Raw genomic sequence first — 23,423 nt, 5'->3', positions numbered from 1 at the left:
CGTGTTTCCTTGCAGGTAACCATGGTTAACAGAGGAGGAACAATGTCCAGTCTGTTATTCTAACTCAATCAGCATGACAGAGTGATCTCCAGCCTTGTCCTCGTCAAGACTCTCACCTGTGTTAACGAGAGAATCACTGACATGATGTCAGCTGGTCCTTTTGTGGCAGGTCTGAAATGCAGTGGAAATGTTTTTTGGGGGATTAAGTTCATTTTCATGGCAAAGAGGGACTTTGCAATTAATTGCAATTCATCTGATCACTCTTCATAACATTCTGGAGTATATGCAAATTGCCATCATAAAAACTGAGGCAGCAGACTTTGTGAGAATGTATATTTGTGTCATTCTCAAAACGTTTGACCACGACTGTATGTAAACTTCCGACTTCAACTGTAAATGATCTCTTCTAGGATATATTATCTACGATCTCTTCTAGGATCTATTATCTAGGATCTCTTCTAGGATCTATTATCTAGGATCTCTTCTAGGATCTATTATCTAGGATCTCTTCTAGGATCTATTATCTAGGATCTCTTCTAGGATCTATTATCTAGGATCTCGTCTAGGATCTATTATTTATTATCTCTTCTAGTGTCACGGTGCTGTGTAGGTGTGGTGTAGAATCAGGCGCAGGCAGCAGAGGATAAGTCCAACAAGACTTTACTGAAGCACAAAAATATATCCAAAACAGCCCGGAGGCAAAAGGACGCACACAGGCGTAAATGCGAGCGCACACACAGGTGCGTAAACTCTCCTAAACACACAAGGAGGCAACGAAGGAAAATAGCGTACCGACACGGGTAGCGCAACCACGACATGAACAATTACACACAACACTAACCTAACAACAAGGAAACTAAATAGGGTGCTAAATGAGACCTAACACAAAACAGGTGTGACTAACAGACAAAACCAAACAAACAAGAAACATAGAGCGGTGGCAGCTAGAACTCCGGAGACGACGACCGGCGAAACCTGCCCGAACAAGGAGGAGGAGCCGCCTCGGCCGAAACCGTGACAGTACCCCCCCCTTGACGGAGCCGCGCGCCGCCCCCGGCCTCGGGGACGACCAGGGGGACGCGGAGCAGGGCGCGCAGGATGACCACGATGGAATTCGGTCATCAGGGACGGATCCAGAATGTCCCTCCTTGGCACCCAGCACCGCTCCTCCGGACCGTACCCCTCACACTCCACGAGATATTGGAGACCCCCCATCCGGCGTCTCGAATCCAGGATGGTCCGAACCGTGTACGCCGGAGCCCCCTCGATGTCCAACGGGGGCGGAGGAGTCTCCTCGATCTCAAAGTCCTGGAGTGGACCAGCTACCACCGGCCTGAGGAGAGACACATGGAACGAGGGGTTAATATTCTTGTAATCAATAGGTAGTTCTAACCTGTAACTCACCTCGTTCAATCTCCTCAGGACTTTAAAAGGCCCCACAAACCGCCGACCCAGCTTCCGGCAGGGCAGGCGGAGGGGCAGGTTTCTGGTTGAGAGCCAGACTCGATCTCCAGGTGCGTACACTGGCCCCTCACTGCGGTGTAGGTCGGCGCTCGTCTTCTGTCGACGTATGGCACGCTGCAGATGGACGTGTGCAGCGTCCCACGTCTCCTCCGAGCGCCGCACCCACTCATCCACAGCGGGGGCCTCGATCTGGCTCTCATGCCACGGTGCCAGAACCGGCTGGTACCCTAATACACACTGGAAAGGGGTTAGTTGGGTGGAGGAGTGGCGGAGAGAGTTCTGTGCCATCTCGGCCCAGGGCACATATCTCGCCCACTCCTCCGGCCGGCCCTGGCAATATGACCTCAGAAACCTACCCACATCCTGGTTGACTCGTTCAACCTGCCCATTACTCTCCGGGTGGTAACCCGAGGTAAGGCTCACCGAGACCCCCAAACGTTCCATAAATGCTCTCCAGACTCTGGAGGTAAACTGGGGGCCTCGATCGGACACTATATCCTCGGGCACCCCGTAATGCCGGAAGACGTGAGTAAATAGAGCCTCAGCGGTCTGTAGGGCCGTAGGAAGACCCGGCATGGGAAGGAGACGACAGGCCTTCGAGAACCGATCCACAACGACCAGGATGGTGGTATTCCCCTGTGAGGAGGGAAGATCGGTAACAAAATCCACCGAGAGGTGAGACCAGGGTCGTTGTGGAACGGGCAGGGGCTGTAATTTACCCCTGGGCAAGTGTCTGGGCGCCTTACACTGGGCACACACTGAGCAGGAGGAGACATAAACCCTCACATCCCTGGCTAACGTTGGCCACCAGTACTTCATACTAAGGCAGTGCACTGTCCGGCCAATACCCGGATGTCCAGAGGAGGGGGACGTGTGAGCCCAATAAATCAGCCGATCCCGGACCTCGAGCGGGACGTACACCCGACCCACCGGACACTGTGGAGGACTAGGCTCGGTGCGCAACGCCCGCTCGATCTCCGCATCGACCTCCCACACCACCGGTGCCACCAGACAAGACTCCGGTAGTATGGGAATGGACTCCACGCACCTCTCCTCCGTGTCATACCGACGGGACAGAGCATCTGCCTTCCCGTTCTGGGACCCAGGGATGTAAGTGATCTTGAACACAAACCGGGCGAGAAACATGGTCCATCGAGCCTGGCGAGGATTCAGTCTCCTAGCTGCCCGAATGTATTCCAGGTTACGATGGTCGGTCAGAATGAGGAAAGGGTGCTGAGCCCCCTCAAGCCAATGCCTCCACACCTTTAGGGCCTGTACTACGGCTAACAGCTCCCTGTCCCCTACGTCATAATTCCGCTCCGCCGGACTGAGCTTCTTAGAATAAAAAGCACAGGGGCGGAGCTTAGGTGGTGTACCGGATCGTTGAGGAAGAACTGCCCCGATACCGGCCTCAGACGCGTCCACCTCAACTTGGAAGGGTAAAGTGGGATCCGGGTGCGCCAACACCGGCGCCGAGGTAAACAGGTCCTTCAGTCTCCCAAAGGCCCTGTCCGCCTCAGCTGACCACTGCAAGCGCACCGGACCCCCCTTCAGAAGAGACGTTATGGGAGCTGCCACCTGTCCAAAACCCCGGATAAACCTCCGGTAGTAATTCGCAAAACCCAAGAACCGCTGCACCTCTTTAACCGTAGTTGGGGTTTGCCAATTACGCACGGCGGACACTCGGTCCACCTCCATTCTCACCCCTGACGCAGACAACTGGTAACCCAAAAAGGAAACTGACTCCTGGAAGAACAGACATTTCTCAGCTTTGACATACAGGTCATGCTCCAACAGTCTCCTCAATACCCTGCGCACCAGGGCTACATGCTCGGCCCGAGTAGCACTGTACACAAGAATATCATCTATGTACACCACTACTCCCTGCGCCTGCATGTCCCGGAAAAGTTCGTCTACAAACGATTGGAAGACTGATGGAGCATTCATTAACCCATATGGCATGACGAGATACTCGTAATGGCCGGAGGTAGTACTAAATGCTGTCTTCCACTCATCGCCCTCCCTAATGCGCACCAAGTTATATGCGCTCCTGAGATCCAATTTTGTGAAGAACCTTGCCCCGTGTAAGGACTCCATCATGGTCCCAATCAGAGGAAGTGGATAGCTGTACTTCACCGTCACCTGATTGAGACCACGGTAATCAATACACGGACGCAAACCTCCATCCTTTTTCTTCACAAAAAAGAAGCTCGAGGACGCGGGAGACGTGGAGGACCGTATGTATCCCTGTCTCAGAGACTCGGCAATGTAAGTCTCCATTGCCCTTTTCTCCTCCTGTGACAAAGGATACACATGGCTCCGCGGAAGCGCTGCTCCTGTCTGGAGGTCTATCGCACAATCCCCCTGTCTATGAGGTGGCAACTGTGCCGCTCTGGTCTTACTGAACACGAGCGCCAAATCCTCATACTCAGGAGGAATGTGCAGTGCTGGCATCTGGTTCGGACTCTCCACCGAGGTCGCCCCTACGGAAACACCCAGACATAACCCCTCACACTGAGCAGACCACCCTTTAAGAGCCTTCTCTCGCCACGAAATAGTAGGATCATGGGTCATCAACCAGGGAAGCCCCAGTACCACCGGATACGCAGGAGAGTCGATCAGATAGAGTTGAATCGTCTCCTCATGACCCCCCTGCGTCATCATCCTAAGTGGCGCTGTGACCTCCCCAATCAACCCAGATCCTAACGGACGACTATCTAGGGCATGTACAGGAAAGGGTTTTTCGACTGGAAGGAGGGGAATCCCTAACTTAACACAGAATCTCCGATCTACAAAATTCCCAGCTGCGCCTGAATCGACTAGCGCCTTATGCTGGGACCGAGGTGCAACCTGTGGGAAACAAACAGGTAAGGTAATGTGTACGACAGAAAGCTCTGGGTAAGTAGGGCGCCTACTCACCTGGGTGGACTCCCCACTGTATGACCTGCTCTCTCCCTCACCAGGGGACCCTCCCCAGCACCTAGCCGCGGTGTGCTCTCCGCGCCCACACTTGGTGCAGGAGACTGCCCCCCTCGGGCTCCTACCTCTTCTCCCTCTAGCGCCAGCACCTCCAAGCTCCATCGGACACTGCTCGGAGGCGCTGGAGGGTGGAATGGGAGGCCCCCACCTGGGACGTCCGCGGGTCGCCAGCAGGTTGTCCAGTCGAATGGCCATGTCCACCAGCTGGTCAAATGTTAGTGTAGTGTCCCTGCAGGCTAACTCCCTGCGGACGTCCTCCCGAAGGCCACATCTGAAGTGGTCTATGAGGGCCCTCTCATTCCACCCCGCATCAGCCGCTAGAGTCCGGAACTCCAGCGCAAACGCCTGAGCGCTCCTCATCCCCTGTCGGAGGTGGAATAGACGTTCCCCCGCCGCTCTCCCCTCTGGTGGATGGTCGAAGACCGCACGGAAGCGACGGGAGAACTCCGCATAGGTGACTGTGGCGGCGTCTATTCCCCTCCATTCGGCGTTGGCCCACTCCAACGCCTTGCCGGTGAGACAGGAGATGAGGGCGGAAACGCTCTCGTATCCCGAGGGCGCCGGGTGTATGGTGGCAATGTAGAGCTCCACTTGTAAGAGGAACCCCTGACACCCGGCAGCGGTGCCGTCGTACGCCCTCGGGAGCGAGAGCCGAATCCCACTGGGTTCCGGTCGATGGACGGGCTGGCTGTCCGGTGGTGATGGTGCGATAGGTGGGGCTGTGGGAACCCCGCTGGTCTCCCATCGACGAAGGGTGTCCATGACGCCCTCCAAGGCGTGCCCGATTCGGTTGATCCGGTGCTCTTGCTGATTCCATGTCAAGGTGTGTAATTCTGTCACGGTGCTGTGTAGGTGTGGTGTAGAATCAGGCGCAGGCAGCAGAGGATAAGTCCAACAAGACTTTACTGAAGCACAAAAATATATCCAAAACAGCCCGGAGGCAAAAGGACGCACACAGGCGTAAATGCGAGCGCACACACAGGTGCGTAAACTCTCCTAAACACACAAGGAGGCAACGAAGGAAAATAGCGTACCGACACGGGTAGCGCAACCACGACATGAACAATTACACACAACACTAACCTAACAACAAGGAAACTAAATAGGGTGCTAAATGAGACCTAACACAAAACAGGTGTGACTAACAGACAAAACCAAACAAACAAGAAACATAGAGCGGTGGCAGCTAGAACTCCGGAGACGACGACCGGTGAAACCTGCCCGAACAAGGAGGAGGAGCCGCCTCGGCCGAAACCGTGACATCTAGGTTCTCTTCTAGGATTGCATGTCTTCTTATCAATTCATCTCTAATCCTGTATACTCTTATTAAACTGGCCATTTACTCAATATAATTGCGATTTTGTTTGCATCTTTAACTGCCTTAATTAGCCTACAACTTATTTGATATTCAACAAGATCTAGAACTCTTCAACTGGATTACCTGCTGTCTCTTTCCCTCAGTATTCTCATAGCAGGTGTTAGCGAAGCTACACCCTAAAAGGACGTGCAACTGAAATCTCCATCTATGTTGCTGTGCTGGTGCATATTTAAAGCGTCTCTTTCTTAATATAACTGTACATTTATGATGTCCTTGCTTTTGAGCAACTCCATCGTAATGAGCTGTTTTAATGTGGTCCTCTGGGTAAATTATATCACATTTGTTATCATTAAGGTGCCGTTCATTAAACTGGGGTGGAAGCACTTTCTCATCAGTTGACTTGAAAGGCGAAGTAGCCCCCATGGAAACATAGTCGTGATTGGTGCGTTGCGACTTCCTACCCACAATCCCACACGAAAATGTGTAAAAAAAAAAAGCCTTAAATGGTAAAGTGGAGCTAATACCTGCCACAAATACTCACTCAGTACAGTAGTGTGTGTGTGTCATGTGTGAATGTACGTGCGTGTAACCCACGTGCGTCTCGTCTGTTTATGTGTGTCCACACATACTACTGTCCATATTACACCCATCCCTGTGCCTGAAAGCATCAGTCAGAGGAGAATCAATAGAGAGAGAGAGGGCATGGTGTGGGCTTCAAGTGGCGTTGTCTAACTCAGTCAGACACCGCAGTGAGGGAGTTTTATTCCCAGCACAGCCAGTTGCAATGTGAGCTACTTTCCAATGCTAACTGGGAGAGCTGAAAATCATGGGAACTCATAGGTACGTAGAACTACACATAGAACATTATAGGGGTGCAACCAATGAATAGTATCTCGATAGAGCATGGTTATAGACATTGATGTTAAGGAGATGTCAGAAACACAACATAGAGGGTACAGTGCATAGCGTTCTGACTTAACGGGACAGCCTACTTATACGAGGGCGATTATGGAATAAGATGGTTTACTTAATGTGTTCTGACAGAGACAATGAGATACCGACACATTTCAGAAAATAAAATAAAATGCTCTCTCTCTCTCTCTCTCTCTCTCTCTCTCTCTCTCTCTCTCTCTCGCTCTCTCGCTCTCTCTCGCTCTCTCTCGCTCTCTTTCTCTCTCTCTCTCTCTCTCTCTCTCTCTCTCTCTCTCTCTCTCTCTCGCTCTCTCGCTCTCTCTCGCTCTCTTTCTCGCTCTCTCTCTCTCTCTCTCTCTCTCTCTCTCTCTCTCTCTCTCTCTCTCTCTCTCTCTCTCTCTCTCTCTCTCTCTCTCTCTCTCTCTCTCTCTCTGTCTCCCTCCCTCTCAGGCACACACGCTCAGACAGAACACATGCGTGTACACACTTTATGCATATGCCTTTCATTACATGTTTAGGTCACTGTACTGTGGATGTTCTGTCCCTTTGGACTATAAGAACAGAGAGTAATTCCTCAGAGGTGTTGCCAGAGGCAGGTGTGACTTCAGGAAGCCTTGTTCCAATGGGCATGATGAGCTGTGTCTTTCCCTTGGCTTGTACACCTCTGGAGCACTCAATGCCAAATGCTACTCAGGCTTGGGAAGTGTAGTTTTGGGAAACAGATGGAAAACTGCAAGTCCCAGCAGCCCTCTAAATGACTGCAGAGACTCATGTGGTCCCACAACATTTCAATAGGTCCTTGAGAGGACAGGTGACAGAGGATTCAGCAAGGTTCAGCAGCATGGATCTGAGTTAATTCTCCAATACCTACAGTGTTTAGCACCAGTTTAGCACTAGCAGTTGTTGTTTTTTAATATAAATTGGTTTGCCAGATCTACTGTCAAGGTGAGGTAAGAATACATTTGTTCCTGCGTTGAATGCCTCGGGGGTTAAACAGTGTGACAGTGTTTATGATACGCTACATGCATGATTACCAAGAGAACAGAAACGTTCAGGCTCCTCTATCGGTCTGTGTCTGATAGCAGAGATAGAGACAGTGTTTGATGCTGTAGCAGCAGATACAGTGAGGGAAAAAAGTATTTGATCCCCTGCTGATTTTGTACGTTTGCCCACTGACAAAGACATGATCAGTCTATCATTTTAATGGTAGGTTTATTTGAACAGTGAGAGACAGAATAACAACAAAAAATCCAGAAAATGCATGTCAAAAATGTTATAAATTGATTTGCATTTTAATGAGGGAAATAGGTATTTGACCCCTCAAAACATGACTTAGTACTTGGTGGCAAAACCCTTGTTGGCAATCACAGAGGTCAGACGTTTCTTGTAGTTGGCCACCAGGTTTGCACACATCTCAGGAGGGATTTGTCCCACTCCTCTTTGCAGATCTTCTCCAAGTCATTAAGGTTTCGAGGCTGACGTTTGGCAACTCGAACCTTCACCTCCCTCCACAGATTTTCTATGGGATTAAGGTCTGGAGACTGGCTAGGCCACTCCAGGACCTTAATGTGCTTCTTCTTGAGCCACTCCTTTGTTGCCTTGGCCGTGTGTTTTGGGTCATTGTCATGCTGGAATACCCATCCACGACCCATTTTCAATGCCCTGGCTGAGGGAAGGAGGTTCTCACCCAAGATTTGACGGTACATGGCCCCGTCCATCGTCCCTTTGATGCAGTGAAGTTATCCTGTCCCCTTAGCAGAAAAACACCCCCAAAGCATAATGTTTCCACCTCCATGTTTGACGGTGGGGATGGTGTTCTTGGGGTCATAGGCAGCATTCCTCCTCCTCCAAACACGGCGAGTTGAGTTGATGCCAAAGAGCTCCATTTTGGTCTCATCTGACCACAACACTTTCACCCAGTTCTCCTCTGAATCATTCAGATGTTCATTGGCAAACTTCAGACGGGCCTGTATATGTGCTTTCTTGAGCAGGGGGACCTTGCGGGCGCTGCAGGATTTCAGTCCTTCATGGCGTAGTGTGTTACCAATTGTTTTCTTGGTGACTATGGTCCCAGCTGCCTTGAGATCATTGACAAGATCCTCCCGTGTAGTTCTGGGCTGATTCCTCACCGTTCTCATGATCATTGCAACTCCACGAGGTGAGATCTTGCATGGAGCCCCAGGCCGAGGGAGATTGACAGTTATTTTGTGTTTCTTCCATTTGCGAATAATCGCACCAACTGTTGTCACCTTCTCACCAAGCTGCTTGGCGATGGTCTTGTAGCCCATTCCAGCCTTGTGTAGGTCTACAATCTTGTCCCTGATATTCTTGGAGAGCTCTTTGGTCTTGGCCATGGTGGAGAGTTTGGAATCTGATTGATTGATTGCTTCTGTGGACAGGTGTATTTTATACAGGTAACAAACTGAGATTAGGAGCACTCCCTTTAAGAGTGTGCTCCTAATCTCAGCTCGTTACCTGTATAAAAGACACCTGGGTGCCAGAAATCTTTCTGATTGAGAGGGGGTCAAATACTTATTTCCCTCATTAAAATGCAAATCAATTTATAACATTTTTGACATGCGTTTTTCTGGATTTTTTTGTTGTTATTCTGTCTCTCACTGTTCAAATAAATCTACCATTAAAATTATAGACTGATCATGTCTTTGTCAGTGGGCAAACGTACAAAATCAGCAGGGGATCAAGTACTTTTTTCCCTCACTGTATGTAATCGACAGAGCTAATTACAGTAAGAACATCTAAGTGCTTTATAATCAGGTATTATCTTTATGTTCATTTCAGAGCCCTGAACTACTGCCATCAAACAGACTGACACTCACACAGAGTTGGTGACAACAACACTCTGTCTGTTACCATGGAGACATTGGTCTCACTTCATTTGGATAGTTCCGATCTTGATACAGTAGATGGTCTGTACCTTGCTCGGACTATCAACAGACTTTCAGTTTCAGTTGGAATTTTTTCAACTTTAACTGACATTTAATAAATTAAACTGACCGTTTTGATTGATTAGGTGAACATCTATACTGTTTAGATCACTCTTAACTCCGTCAAGTTCCCCAAGGTTGCACATTTTTGTTCTATTCCCGGACAAGAGCACCTGACTCAATCACTCAGCTGGGTCATTCCACTAATAAAGTGCCTTTTGGCTAGTGTAATTTGGTAAAAAATAACTATTTATTTCACCTAATTTTAACATTCTGTCATGAAGAGCAATGTTCAACTAAATAAAAAACATGTTTTCCCATCTCAAGAGGTTAAATTAAGAAAAATGACTATAAAAGTGCCAATTAAAGTAACAGTTAACCGTAACATGGTTCACGATTTCACTAAATCAGCCATAATAGGTTTGGTGCCTAGTTGGAACAAGATCCTGCGGCACTCCAGGAACAGGGTTGCCTACCCCTGACGTGGGACATGCCAAAATTGGGATTTTCAGAGCAAACAACAAATGTATTTGAATGAAAACACTGAAAAACACTGGTGTAATAGATCATATGTTTGAGAATGTCCAAATAAAGAGGTTCAAAATAAAGTTTTGCAGCATGCAAAGATGGCAGATGCTTATTTATTTGGCAGTCACAGATGTATTGGCTTAAGAGACTCTAAAGGTCCTGAGTTCCAGTTTAGAGTCGTGTGGATAAAACATATTTTCTTCCCTCTGTTCACACCTGAGTGGTTATTGGCAGCAGGTAACCTAGTGGTTAAGAGCGTTGGGCCAGTAACTGAAAGGTTACTGGTTTGAATCCCAGAGCAGAATCCCAATGTTCCCTTGAGCAAGGCACTTAACCCTAATTGCTCCTGTAAGTTGTTTCTGGATAACACTAAAATGTTAAATGTACTGGACCTCTCTTGGGTCCTGAGTACTTCCTGATTGTGATGTGCAGCATGCCATTCTCCTTACATAAGTTGAGCTCTGGCATTTAGGTTCAGCTCTAAGAGTGTGGCCTGGACGTTATTGTAGTCGGCACCTGATATGGTAGGCCTATTTGAAATGCCGGCTGAAAAATGCTTGGATCAGGAATGTGTTCCAAAATTAGATTTAAATAGTCAATCAGCAGTTGAAACAATAACAAAGTGGACTCACTGCCAATGTTCCCTCTAATTTGTTTTCGGCACTGAGCAAATGTGCAACTTCTGTGCGTTTACTGTGAACACTGAGGCTGTACCTGCTTTAAGTTACAGTTATAACAGCGGCCAAGTAGGCTACTGTGGCTATTTGATCATAATGTAGGCCTATCAGAGTGGCCTACCATCAAAAACAATGGAGAACATGCATCCCATAACATTTTAACATGGAAATAGCTGTTCTATCATTCAGCCTACAGTAGCAGCCAATGTGTGGTGTTCAATGTAGGCCTACATTCCATGAGACTTTTGGAAGAAATATGCAGGACTTGACATTAACCTGTTTATCTACTTGTCCTTCAGACAAGGATGTGACTAAAAATTTGTTGTTTGATGCAAGAAAAAAACACAATAAAGTTCATTATTATTCTCATACCATTATTACAGAGAATCAGACAAACTATGCCACCCTCTGCCTATTGGCTACTTAGCTTATTCAAGCCTATCTCAAAATACAACACTGCCCCTTTAAGACAGAAGAAATTATCTTTACCTGACTCGCTTTTCAAAGATGGCTAGAAATGCACGTTTTGTGCTCTTGTAGGAAGCAACCACTCTGGGCTAATAACTCACTAACTAGCAAAGAATATGAACAAATGTGCACGCGTGGCTACATGCAGCTCTCGCTTTGATCTCAAAACAAGCGCATCTACTTGCGACCGCTCATGCTGTAAACACAGTCCAGTTCAAAGTGAATGGCACAGATCCATATATGGCAATGGTCTATTTGCATATAGGGATACTGCAGCTCTGATTGGTTATGCCGCACTGGTCTGCAGAGTATGGGCTGAGTCGTGCCTGTCACTGCAATAGAATCCTACTCAGGTGCGTTCTGCCTACAAGAAAATCTCTTGCATAGTTAGTTTTGTTTCTGTATGTTGCATTGAAAGTAGCTAATATTGGCAATTCCCACAGTAGAGGGAAACGTTGATAGTGTTAACTAAAGGGGAAAACTAGAAAGTTGAGTGAAGTTCAATCTCGTGCTTCTCTGTGCGGGCTGTTATTTGATCTGCGTGGAAGTCCCGTGGGAGCTGCGCGTCCGTGCACACACAGCTTAGAGGGAACATTGCTCCCCGCCCTTGTTTCGGTAAAAAGCTGAGGGTTGGGGCTCGAGAAATGTAACCACTCTCAAATTCATAGACAGAGCTATGGATGCAAGGACTGACCATCCATGATATCAAAAGTATAGTTTTAACCATGTTTTGAGGCTATACAGTGTTTGATTATATTACTTTGTTTACAAACAAGTTTGTATTTTGGGTTCTGATGGGTTACGACAGTTGAACTAAACTCATGAGTCATTTAGAAGTTATATTCTTCAAGAATCAATAGGTACATATCATTAATTTATAAGTACAAAAATGGATTCAGCAACTGCAGATTTCCCCCTTAAGCAGTGAATATCTTTATCAATCTACAAGTATAGGAAGTGACAAATCCAAAGAGGGTTTTATCTCAGTTGTACAGGTATTTGAAGAAGATCATATCTAGTGAACTTGTCATATAGAGCATGCTTCATAATAATTAAATCTGTCCGTATGAATTTATGCTTATGACTGTTGGATTAAAAGTACATTGTAAATATAGGAATGGTGTCAGCTCCAAGTTCTCTATAGGTGGTTGATTCTAGATTCTCATGATTCATATGAGCAAACCCCAAGAAGTATATACCTTTAACTACCATCTACCTGAGTATGAAGTGCAATACAGCCCTTTTAGAAGAATCTGACGTTTTAACGTTTGACAGTGTCTCTGATTCTCAACATGTTCTCAACATGTTAATTCTCTGTTTGTTGACTGATTTCAATGTCACCCCGATACATCCATTCAAGCTGCTACAGTACGAAATACAATCTGTCCAATTTGCCGTCATTTGAATGCGGAAGCCATTGAGATTGACCCAGTGGGTTTTCCTTCCTGCTGTCCTCTGGTCTCCTGTGGTTTGCATTAAGAGTCTCCCGTCTGTTCTCAAACTAATCAAATAACTGTATCCGAGGATCCCTGTCAATCCTAATGTCTGATCCTAATCTAGGCTTGAGTTCTACCGGGACGTTATCCTAGATCGGCACTCCTACTCTGAGATGCTTTTGTCTTTCTGGTCTTGCATGTCCTCTGTGAAAGCATGCCGCCCCCCCTCCCTCCCTCCCTCCCTCCCTCCCTCCCTCCTCCTAATGACCTAACCTGTCCCCTATCTGTGTACTGTGCCTATAGGTATCAGGAAGAGTACAGTATGGACTCTACCAACGCCCAGTAAGTCCCAGGATGCATTCCAAATGGCACCCTATTCCATATATGGTGCACTACTTTTGATCAGGGCCCAGTTCAAAAGTAGTGCACTATATAGGGAATAGGGTGTCATTTGGGACACAGTTCCAGCATCATGCTAGCATGGCATGGCATGTGTCCTGTGACTCCGGCCGCTATGGGAGATTGATTAACACACACAGCTTAATGTTCTTCTATCCCCGTTGACTTGAGCATATGTCCCAAATGGCACCCTATTCCCTGGCCTATACTATGGGCCCTGGTCAAAAGTAGTGCACTATAAAGGGAATACCCACTGGGCACACACTGCTTGAATCAATGTTGTTTCCACGTCATTTCAATGAATTGATGTCTGTGCCCAGTGGGTAGTGTGCCATTTGGAATGCAGACTTAGTCTCAGCACCAGATTAAGCTGTTGGTCCTCTGTGATACTGTCATTTATAGAAGTACACTACATGACCAAAAGTATGTGGACACCTGCTCATCAAACATCTCATTCCAAACTGATGGGCATTATTATGGAGTTGATCCCCCCTTTGCTGCTATAACAGCCTCCACTCTTTTGGGAAGGCTTTCCACTAGATGTTGGAACAATGCTGCGGGGACTTGCTTCCCTTCAACCACAAGAGTAGGCTGGACACATTACATTTTTAATAACGCTTTTTTCTGATAAAAACTAGTTCATTGCATCCGCTGTGGTGCCCAGTTTCATAATATTACCATATGTCCCAGCTGCTTGCTGAAGTTTTTAAGTAATCACGAAATAAGAGGCCTTATTTTAGGGCATTTTTCACCCTGCCAGCTCCTATTAGTTCTATTGAGCACCATGGCACCAACTTGCCTTTCGAATGTTTTATTCCCAGCCCATTGTTCTACGTCAGAATGCCTGCTTCGCTATTGTTGGCAATGAGACCTGCCCAGGCTGAACCAATTGCTGATAGTTAAAATGTCAACAACAACAAAATATTACTCATGGAACTCTGAGGTCGTCCCATTGTTTCCTATAGGGGAAATATAGGTATGTCTGTCTATTTGCCAAATATCTCGCAATGTATATATTTTCATTTTTTCAAGTCGGGCACTATTTTAATCATGAGAATCTCCTCTTTCTAATTATGTAAAGCTGGGCAGCGTACTCCGTTGTCGTCAAACGCTAGCCCCAAAATACTTTCTGTCCTTGGAACACTGAGCTCCCCCCATTGTTTTCCAATGGAGAGGCATGCTGGTATATTTTGCCAAATATCTCACAATGTGTATATTTTGATTTTTTCACGTAGGACACCATTTTAATCATGACAATACCCTCTTTCTAATTATGTACGGCTGGGCAGCGTACTCCGTTGTCATCGATCGCTACTTCCTCGTTATGCAGACATAAGCACAGTTGACACCACTGAGGTGTGGATGTTTACTTTCTACACAAGTTGTTATTTTTCAGTTTCGTCCTAAGAACAGATTGTAGTGGTAAAATGAAAAGGTATACATTTTTTGGTGCCATTTAGGCAAAATTGAATTCTAAGCATCATTCCAGTCAAAATAGGCTCTGCGAACGTTCGATTCAATTCATTTGCTATGGGCTCACGCTAGTGTTCCAGCTTAGCCAACGTTCTATTAACGTTTTTCAGCCTTGGGTGAATTTTGACTCGTTCTATTGTCCAGCCTAACAAGAGCATTAGTGAGGTCGGGCACTGATGTTGGGTGATTAGGCCTGGCTCGCAGTCGGCGTTCCAATTCATCCCAAAGTTTTTCGATGGGGTTGAGGTCAGGGCTCTGTGCAGGCCAGTCAAGTTCTTCCACACCGATCTCGACAAACCATTTCTGTATGGACCTCTTTTTTTGCACAGGGGCATTCTCATGCTGAAACAGGAAAGGGCCTTCCCCAAACTGTTGCCATAAAGTTGGAAGCACAGAAACGTCTAGAATGTCATTGTATGCTGTAGAGTTAAGATTTACCTTCACTGGAACTAAGGGGCCATGCGAAACAGCCACAGACCATTATTCCTCCTCCCCCAAACTTTACAGTTGGCACTATGCATTGGGGCAGGTAGTGTTATCCTGGCATCCGCCAAACCCAGATTTGTCTGTCGGACTGCCAGATAGTGAAGCGCGATTCATCACTCCAGAGAACGCGTTTCCACTGCTCCAATGGCAGTGAGCTTTACACCACTCCAGCCGACGCTTGGCATTGCGCATGGTGATCTTAGGCTTGTTTGCGGCTGCTCGGCCATGGAAACCCATTTCATGAAGCTCCCAATGAACAGTTATTGTGCTGACGTTCCAGAGGCAGTTTGGAACTCAGTAGTGAGTGTTGCAACCGAGAACAGACGATTGTTACGCGCTACGCACTTCAGCATTCGGCAGTCCCGTTCTGTGAGCTTGTGTGGCTTACCACTCCGCGGCTGAGCTGTTGTTGCGCCTAGACGTTTCCACTTCACAACAACAGCAGTTACAGTGGAACGTGGAAGCTCTAGCAGGGCAGAAATTTGACAAACTGACTTGTTGGAAAGGTGCATCCTATGACGGTGCCATGTTGAAAGTTACTGAGCTCTTCAGTAAGGCCATTCTACTGCCAATGTTTGTCTATGGAGATTGCACGGCTGTGTGTTCGATTTTATACACCTGTCAGCAACGGGTGTGGCTAAAATAGCCGAATCCACTAATTTGAAGGGGTGTCCACGTACTTTTGTATATATAGTGTACTTCTGGTGCCTCTGGCAACACTAACACCTCCAGATTATTGGATTTTGTTCAATGGTGCAGTCAGTGGATATGGTTTCAACTTTTAATGTCACAAGTACAGTGAAATATCTTTCTTGCAAGCTCTAACCCCAACAATGCAGTAATCAATGACACTGTAATACTAAAAATAACAAGGTAGAACAAGATATAAAAATAAGAAACAAGAAATCAGTTCCAGTACCATACTATATACAGGGTCAGTTCCAGTACCATACTATATACAGGGTCAGTTCCAGTACCATACTATATACAGGATCTGTTCCAGTACCATACTATATACAGGATCTGTTCCAGTACCATACTATATACAGGATCTGTTCCAGTACCATACTATATACAGGATCTGTTCCAGTACCATACTATATACAGGATCTGTTCCAGTACCATACTATATACAGGATCTGTTCCAGTACCATACTATATACAGGATCTGTTCCAGTACCATATTTACAATGTGCATGGATACTGGATCAATAGAGGTAGATCAAATCAAATCAAATCAATCAAATTTTACTTGCCTCATGCGCCGAATACAACAGGTGTAGACATTACCGTGAAATGCTTACTTACAGCCCTTAACCAACAATGCATTTATTTCTTAATAAAAAAGTACAATAAAACAACAACAACAAAAAAGTGTTGAGAAAAAAAGAGCAGAAGTAAAATAAAATAACAGTAGGGAGGCTATATATACAGGGGGGTACCGGTGCAGAGTCAATGTGCGGGGGCACCGGGTAGTTGAGGTAATATGTACATGTACATGTGGTAGATACAGTGAGGGAAAAAAGTATTTGATCCCCTGCTGATTTTGTACGTTTGCCCATTGACAAAGAAATGATCAGTCTATAATTTGAATGGTAGGTTTATTTGAACAGTGAGAGACAGAATAACAACAAAAAAATCCTGAAAAACGCATGTCAAAAATATTATAAATTGATTTGCATTTTAATGAGGGAAATAAGTATTTGACCCCCTCTCAATCAGAAAGATTTCTGGCTCCCAGGTGTCTTTTATACAGGTAACGAGCTGAGATTAGGAGCACACTCTTAAAGGGAGTGCTCCTAATCTCAGCTTGTTACCTGTATAAAAGACACCTGTCCACAGAAGCAATCAATCAATCAGATTCCAAACTCTCCACCATGGCCAAGACCAAAGAGCTCTCCAAGGATGTCAGGGACAAGATTGTAGACCTACACAAGGCTGGAATAGGCTACAAGACCATCGCCAAGCAGCTTGGTGAAAAGGTGACAACAGTTGGTGCGATTATTCGCAAATGGAAGAAACACAAAAGAACTGTCAATCTCCCTCAGCCTGGGGCTCCATGCAAGATCTCACCTCGTGGAGTTGCAATGATTATGAGAACGGTGAGGAATCAGCCCAGAACTATACGGGAGGATCTTGTCAATGACCTCAAGGCAGCTGGGACCATAGTCACCAAGAAAACAATTGGTAACACACTACGCCGTGAAGGACTGAAATCCTGCAGCGCCCGCAACGTCCCCCTGCCCAAGAAAGCACATATACATGCCCGTCTGAAGTTTGCCAATGAACATCTGAATGATTCAGAGTAGAACTGGGTGAAAATGTTGTGGTCAGATGAGACCAAAATGGAGCTCTTTGGCATCAACTCAACTCGCCGTGTTTGGAGGAGGAGGAATGCTGCCTATGACCCCAAGAACACCATCCCCACCGTCAAACATGGAGGTGGAAACATTATGCTTTGGGGGTGTTTTTCTGCTAAGGGGACAGGACAACTTCACCGCATTAAAGGGACGATGGACGGGGCCATTTACCGTCAAATCTTGGGTGAGAACCTCCTTCCCTCAGCCAGGGCATTGAAAATGGGTTGTGGATGGGTATTCCAGCATGACAATGACCCAAAACACACGGCCAAGGCAACAAAAGAGTGGCTCAAGAAGAGGCACATTAAGGTCCTGGAGTGGCCTAGCCAGTCTCCAGACCTTAATCCCATAGAAAATCTGTGGAGGGAGCTGAAGGTTCGAGTTGCCAAACGTCAGCCTCGAAACCTTAATGACTTGGAGAAGATCTGCAAAGAGGCGTGGGACAAAATCCCTCCTGAGATGTGTGCAAACCTGGTGGCCAACTACAAGAAACGTCTGACCTCTGTGATTGCCAACAAGGGTTTTGCCACCAAGTACTAAGTCATGTTTTGCAGAGGGGTCAAAAACGTATTTCCCTCATTAAAATGCAAATCAATTTATAACATTTTGACATGCGTTTTTCTGGATTTTTTTGTTGTTATTCAGTCTCTCACTGTTCAAATAAACCTACCATTAAAATTATAGACTGATCATGTCTTTGTCAGTGGGCAAACGTACAAAATCAGCAGGGGATCAAATACTTTTTTCCCTCACTGTAATGTACAGGGGTCAGGATATATGATAGGCTAAACGGAGTAGCAGCAGCTTGTATGTGAGTGGGTGTGTAGAGTCAGTATAAATGTATGTGCATATGTGTGAGTGAGCAGATGATGGAGTGAGTGTTTGTGTGTGTTTTGGAATATCAGTGTGCATAGTGTATAGGGCCCTGTGAGTGATCATAGAGAGTGTAAAAATAAGAATAAAATACAAAGGTCAACTCAGATAGTCCTTGTAGCCATTTAGTTACCTATTAAGCAGTCTAATGGCATGGGGATAGAAGCTGTTCAGGAGCCTGTTGGTGTCAGACTTAATGCACCGGCACTGCTTGCCGTGCGGACGCAGAGAGAATAGTCTATGGCTTGGGTGGATTTTCCGGGTCATCCTTTCACACCGCCTGATATAGAGGTCCTGGATGGCAGGGAGCTTGGCCCCAATTATATACTGGGCTGTACACACCAGCCTCTGTTGCCCCATGCGCTCGAGGACGGTGCATTTGCCATACCAAGCAGTGATACAGCCAGTCAAGATGCTCTCAACGGTTAAGTTGCAGAACTTTTGGGCCCATGCCAAACCTTTTCAACCTCCTGAGGTGGAAGAGGCGCTGTCGCGCCTTCTTCACGACTGTGCATGTGTGTGCGGACCATTTTAAGTTCTTAGTGATTTGGACACTGAGTACTTGGTTGGAATACTTTGACTGTCTGTCTGCCTGCCTGCTTGCATGTTTGCTGTCTACTGTCTGTCTGTCTGCTGTCTGCCTGCCTGCCTGTCTGCCTGTTGTCTGCCTGCCTACCTCTCTGCTGTCTGTCTGCCTGTCTGCCTGTCTGCTGTCTGTCTGTCTGTCTGTCTGTCTGTCTGTCTGTCTGTCTGTCTGTCTGTCTGTCTGCTGTCTGCCTGCCTGCCTGCCTGCCTGCCTGCCTGCCTGCCTGCCTGCCTGCCTGCCTGCCTGCCTGCCTGTCTGATGTCTGTCTGCCTGTCTGCTGCATGCTTTCTACCTGCCTGTCTGCTGTCTGTCTGTCTGCTGTCTGCTGCCTGCCTGCCTGTCTGTCTGCCTGCCTGTCTGCTGCCTCCTGTCTGTCTGTTATGTTTTCACCCCAGGCATTGTAATGGTACTTGGTACGTACTGTACTATCTGGAAGTGCAAATGATTGATTGTCTTCATTGTGGAACGCCTATCAACCAATGACAGCCGGTTTGATAAGCGCTTCCTCAGCATTAAAAAAATTGCTGTCTACTGTCTGTCTGTCTGCCTGTCTGCCATCTGTCTGCTGTCTGTCTGCATGCCTGCTGCCTGTCTGTCTGCCTGTCTGCTGTCTGTCTGCTGTCTACCTGCCTGCCTGCTGTCTTATCCAGAATGACTTACAGTTATAGTGAGTGCATACATTTTCATACTGGCCCCCCGTGGGAAAGGAACCCACAACCCTGGCGTTGCAAGCGCCATGCTCTACCAACTGAGCTACAGGGGACTATGTCTTCAGTATATGTCTTCATCATATGTCTCCATCATATGTCCTCATTATATGTCTTCATTATATGTCTCCATCATATGTCTCCATCATAGGTCTTCATTATATGTCTTCATTATAGGTCTTCATTATAGGTCTTCATTATATGTCTCCATCATATGTCTCCATCATATGTCTTCATTATATGTCTTCATTATATGTCTTCATTATATGTCTTCATTATATGTCTCCATCATCTTTTTATTCTCAGGCACCGGCTATTCCAGCCACAGATTTTATCAGCTTAAATTATCTGTTTATTTTATTATACATTTTAAATATTTCAGAGTGCTTGCTGTCTTTCTGCAATTTGAACAAACAGGATCTGTTGCTTCCTAGACAGACATAGCTTTTTCTGTTAGAGACAGCTGATAAATGTTTATTTGTCATTCATAGAGAGATAATCAATTAAGCAGTAGGTGGACATTTTTGGGAAACTGAGTTTTCCTCAAAGTATTTCCATATTAAGCTTTTGAGATTTTGAGTAAAACGGTTTCTCTCTGTGGAAGATGCTTCTCTCTGTGGAAGATGCTACTCAATTTGTTAATTTGATGTACGACAAGAGTTCAGATTCAAATTGCTTTTGGAATGGTATCTTATGTCATAACAGAAATTTGGTTCAAACTAACAACAGCTGTAATATAATATAATAATAAAATTGTATTTTGTTCTTTTGGTCAAAGTGGCTATCTGAGATCCCACAGGATGTGATATGTGACCAGGCTTTGGAATTGACTCAGAAAAACCACTCTAGAATGGAAAAACATAATTCTAATCGATCTTGATTGTGTTACCAGTGATGTGGTAAAAACAAGCTAACCACTATAAGAAGTAGTGTTTCTTGAGGATGTATCCTCACAGTCTATTGCAGGGGGCTGAACAAGGGAAGATAGATTATGTGATGCATACTGTACATTCCTATTGACTGAATGTGGAGCATGTGTGGGAGTCATTAATTAGAAGCAATTCTAATTACAGTACAAATATAAGGTGTCAGACATATCTGGGGCGGCTGGCTTGTTCTTCCTCAGAGCTGGTGTCTCTGTGTCGTGATACACCTCCAGTTTTCCTGAGCTGTGTTTGGAGGACGCACCGCTATTTTAAGTAGGTTGACTGGAGAGCAGTGGAGCTGGTTGGCTGGTCAGGGAGGGAGGGAGGGAGGGAGGGAAGGAGGGAGGGGGAGAGAGAGATAAAGAGCGCGAGAGAGATGGAGAGATAAAGAGAGAGATGGAGAGGGGGATGAGGGAGAGAGAGAGATAAAGAGCGCGAGAGAGATGGAGAGATAAAGAGAGAGATGGAGAGGGGGATGGAGGGAGAGAGAGAGAGATGGAGAGGGGGATGGAGGGAGTGAGAGAGAGATAAAGAAAGAAAGAGAGAAAGAGAGGTGGATAGATGGTGAGGGGTGTGGAGGGAGGGAGGGAGAGAGAGAGTGATAAAGAGAGAGATGGATGGAGGGAGAGAGTTCCCCTCCCTCCACTGTTTTAATATTCATGTCTGTTCTTGATATTTATAGAAGTCCCTGCTGCCCTTATACAGTATCTGAAGTTCAGCAGGAGGAAATTATTTATGCTGCTTGTTACTGGACTGTTTGTGTGTCAAAAGGATAAAAAGAGAGCAAGTTTAAAATCTCACATATCGCCTGGTCTAATATAGACAATTAATACGAATAGATTCATAGAAGAGTATGAACGCGAGAGCCAAGAGGGAAACTATATTTCTGTAATGATCTGAGAATTGAGATGAAATTTAGATTAAATAGTATGAGTATTTAAATAGATTCACGGGGGAAGAGTATGAACACGAGAGGACAGTGTCACGATCGTCGTAAGCAACGGACCAAGGCGCAGCGTGATATGCGTACATCTTTTAATGAGTACTTCAAACAACAACAAAACAACAAAACGATACGTGAAGTCCTAAGGTTAACAAACACAAAACCTCTCCGGAACAAGATCCCACAATTAACAAGTGCCAACAGGCTGCCTAAGTATGGTTCCCAATCAGAGACAACGAGCCACAGCTGTCTCTGATTGGGAACCACCCTGGCCAACATAGAAATAAACGATCTAGAAAGAAACACATAGAAAACAAAACATAGACACTACACACCCTGGCTCAACATTTAAGAGTCCCCAGAGCCAGGGCGTGACAGACAGATGTTACTGTATGAACAGGAGAGCTGAGAGGACAAATGTTACTGTATGAACAGGAGAGCAGAGAGGACAAATGGTATTGCTGTAATGGTCTGAGAATTTAGTTGAAATTATGGACAAGTGACTACTTTCTGTGTCTCAAATGGATTGAAAAGAGAGCAAGATATAAAACATGAAAGAAATGCAAGTAAATTCATAGAGGAAGATGAGAGGGCAAATGCATTTCTGTAATGGTCCGAGAATTTATATGGAATTGTGGCCAAATGACAGTGTAGGTCTCAAGTCCAGATGGGCACTTAACCAAGGCCATTGACAACTGAAACAGATAACATGGGAAATCAACACAGCTGTGTGTCTCATATCAAACAATCCTCAGCCAATGGGATAACTGATCTGATCGTGATTTGAATAATGCAACAACTGTTTGGATGTGTTTCAGTCAGTCCCCCATGATTACAATCCCTGACACCTGTGTATCTTATGCTACTGATGTGCCTTTTAAAACAAGACAGATTGTATGGTGTAAAGCATCTCTCTTCTATTCATCATGGTTTCACTGACTTCTCCCAACAGATGACAGTGAATCAGATAACAATCATGGTTTCATTGACTTCTCCCAACACAACAGATGACAGTGAATCAGATAACAATCATGGTTTAATTAACTTCTCCAAACAGATGACAGTGAATCAGATAACAATCATGGTTTCATTGACTTCTCCCAACAGATGACAGTGAATCAGATAACAATCATGGTTTCACTGACTTCTCCCAACAGATGACAGTGAATCAGATAACAATCATGGTTTCATTGACTTCTCCCAACAGATGACAGTGAATCAGATAACAATCATGGTTTCATTGACTTCTCCCAACAGATGACAGTGAATCAGATAACAATCATGGTTTCATTGACTTCTCCCAACAGATGACAGTGAATCAGATAACAATCATGGTTTCATTGACTTCTCCCAACAGATGACAGTCAATCAGATAACAATCATGGTTTAATTCACTTCTCCCAACAGATGACAGTGAATCAGATAACAGAGCATTTGATGCAGCTCTGTTCTGTTCTATTATACAGATTGCCCTGCAGTCAAAAATCAGTTTGATGTTAATTTACAGTGCACAGTGCAGATATACAGTATGTCTTCCATATCTTATATACCATATATATCATATACCTCTATGCGGACGACACCATTTTGTATACATCTGGCCCTTCATTGGACACTGTGTTAACAAACCTCCAAACAAGCTTCAACGCCATATAACACTCCTTCCATAGCCTCCAACTGCTCTTAAACACTAGTAAAACTAAATGCATGCTCTTCAACCGAACGCTGCTTGCACCCGCCCACCCGACTAGAATCACTACTCTCGGCGGGTCTGACCTAGAGTATGTGGACAACTACAAATACCTAGGTGTCTGGTTAGACTGTAAACTCTCCTTCCAGACTCACATTAATCATCTCCAATCAAAAGTTAGATCTAGAATCGGCTTCCTATTTCACAACAAAGCCTCCTTCACTCATGCTGCCAAACATGCCCTCGTAAAACG

General features: G+C 45.8%; 1 protein-coding gene across 1 annotated transcript in view; it reads left to right on the top strand.

Moving 5' to 3' along the window:
* Positions 1–23,423, top strand: part of LOC311144394 (potassium channel subfamily T member 1-like) — a gene marked incomplete at both ends in the record, with an annotated part of 142,492 nt that overhangs the window by 66,689 nt on the left and 52,380 nt on the right. Inside the window, one exon of the mRNA XM_084180407.1 lies at positions 13,031–13,069. Coding sequence (XP_084036533.1) covers positions 13,031–13,069 — 39 coding nt within the window. The remainder of the gene's footprint in view (positions 1–13,030; positions 13,070–23,423) is intronic.

The sequence above is a fragment of the Coregonus lavaretus genome (assembly GCF_964263955.1).
Source record: "Coregonus lavaretus genome assembly, chromosome: 17".
NCBI classification, from domain to species: domain Eukaryota; kingdom Metazoa; phylum Chordata; class Actinopteri; order Salmoniformes; family Salmonidae; genus Coregonus; species Coregonus lavaretus.
This window is presented reverse-complemented; position numbering and strand designations above follow the sequence as displayed.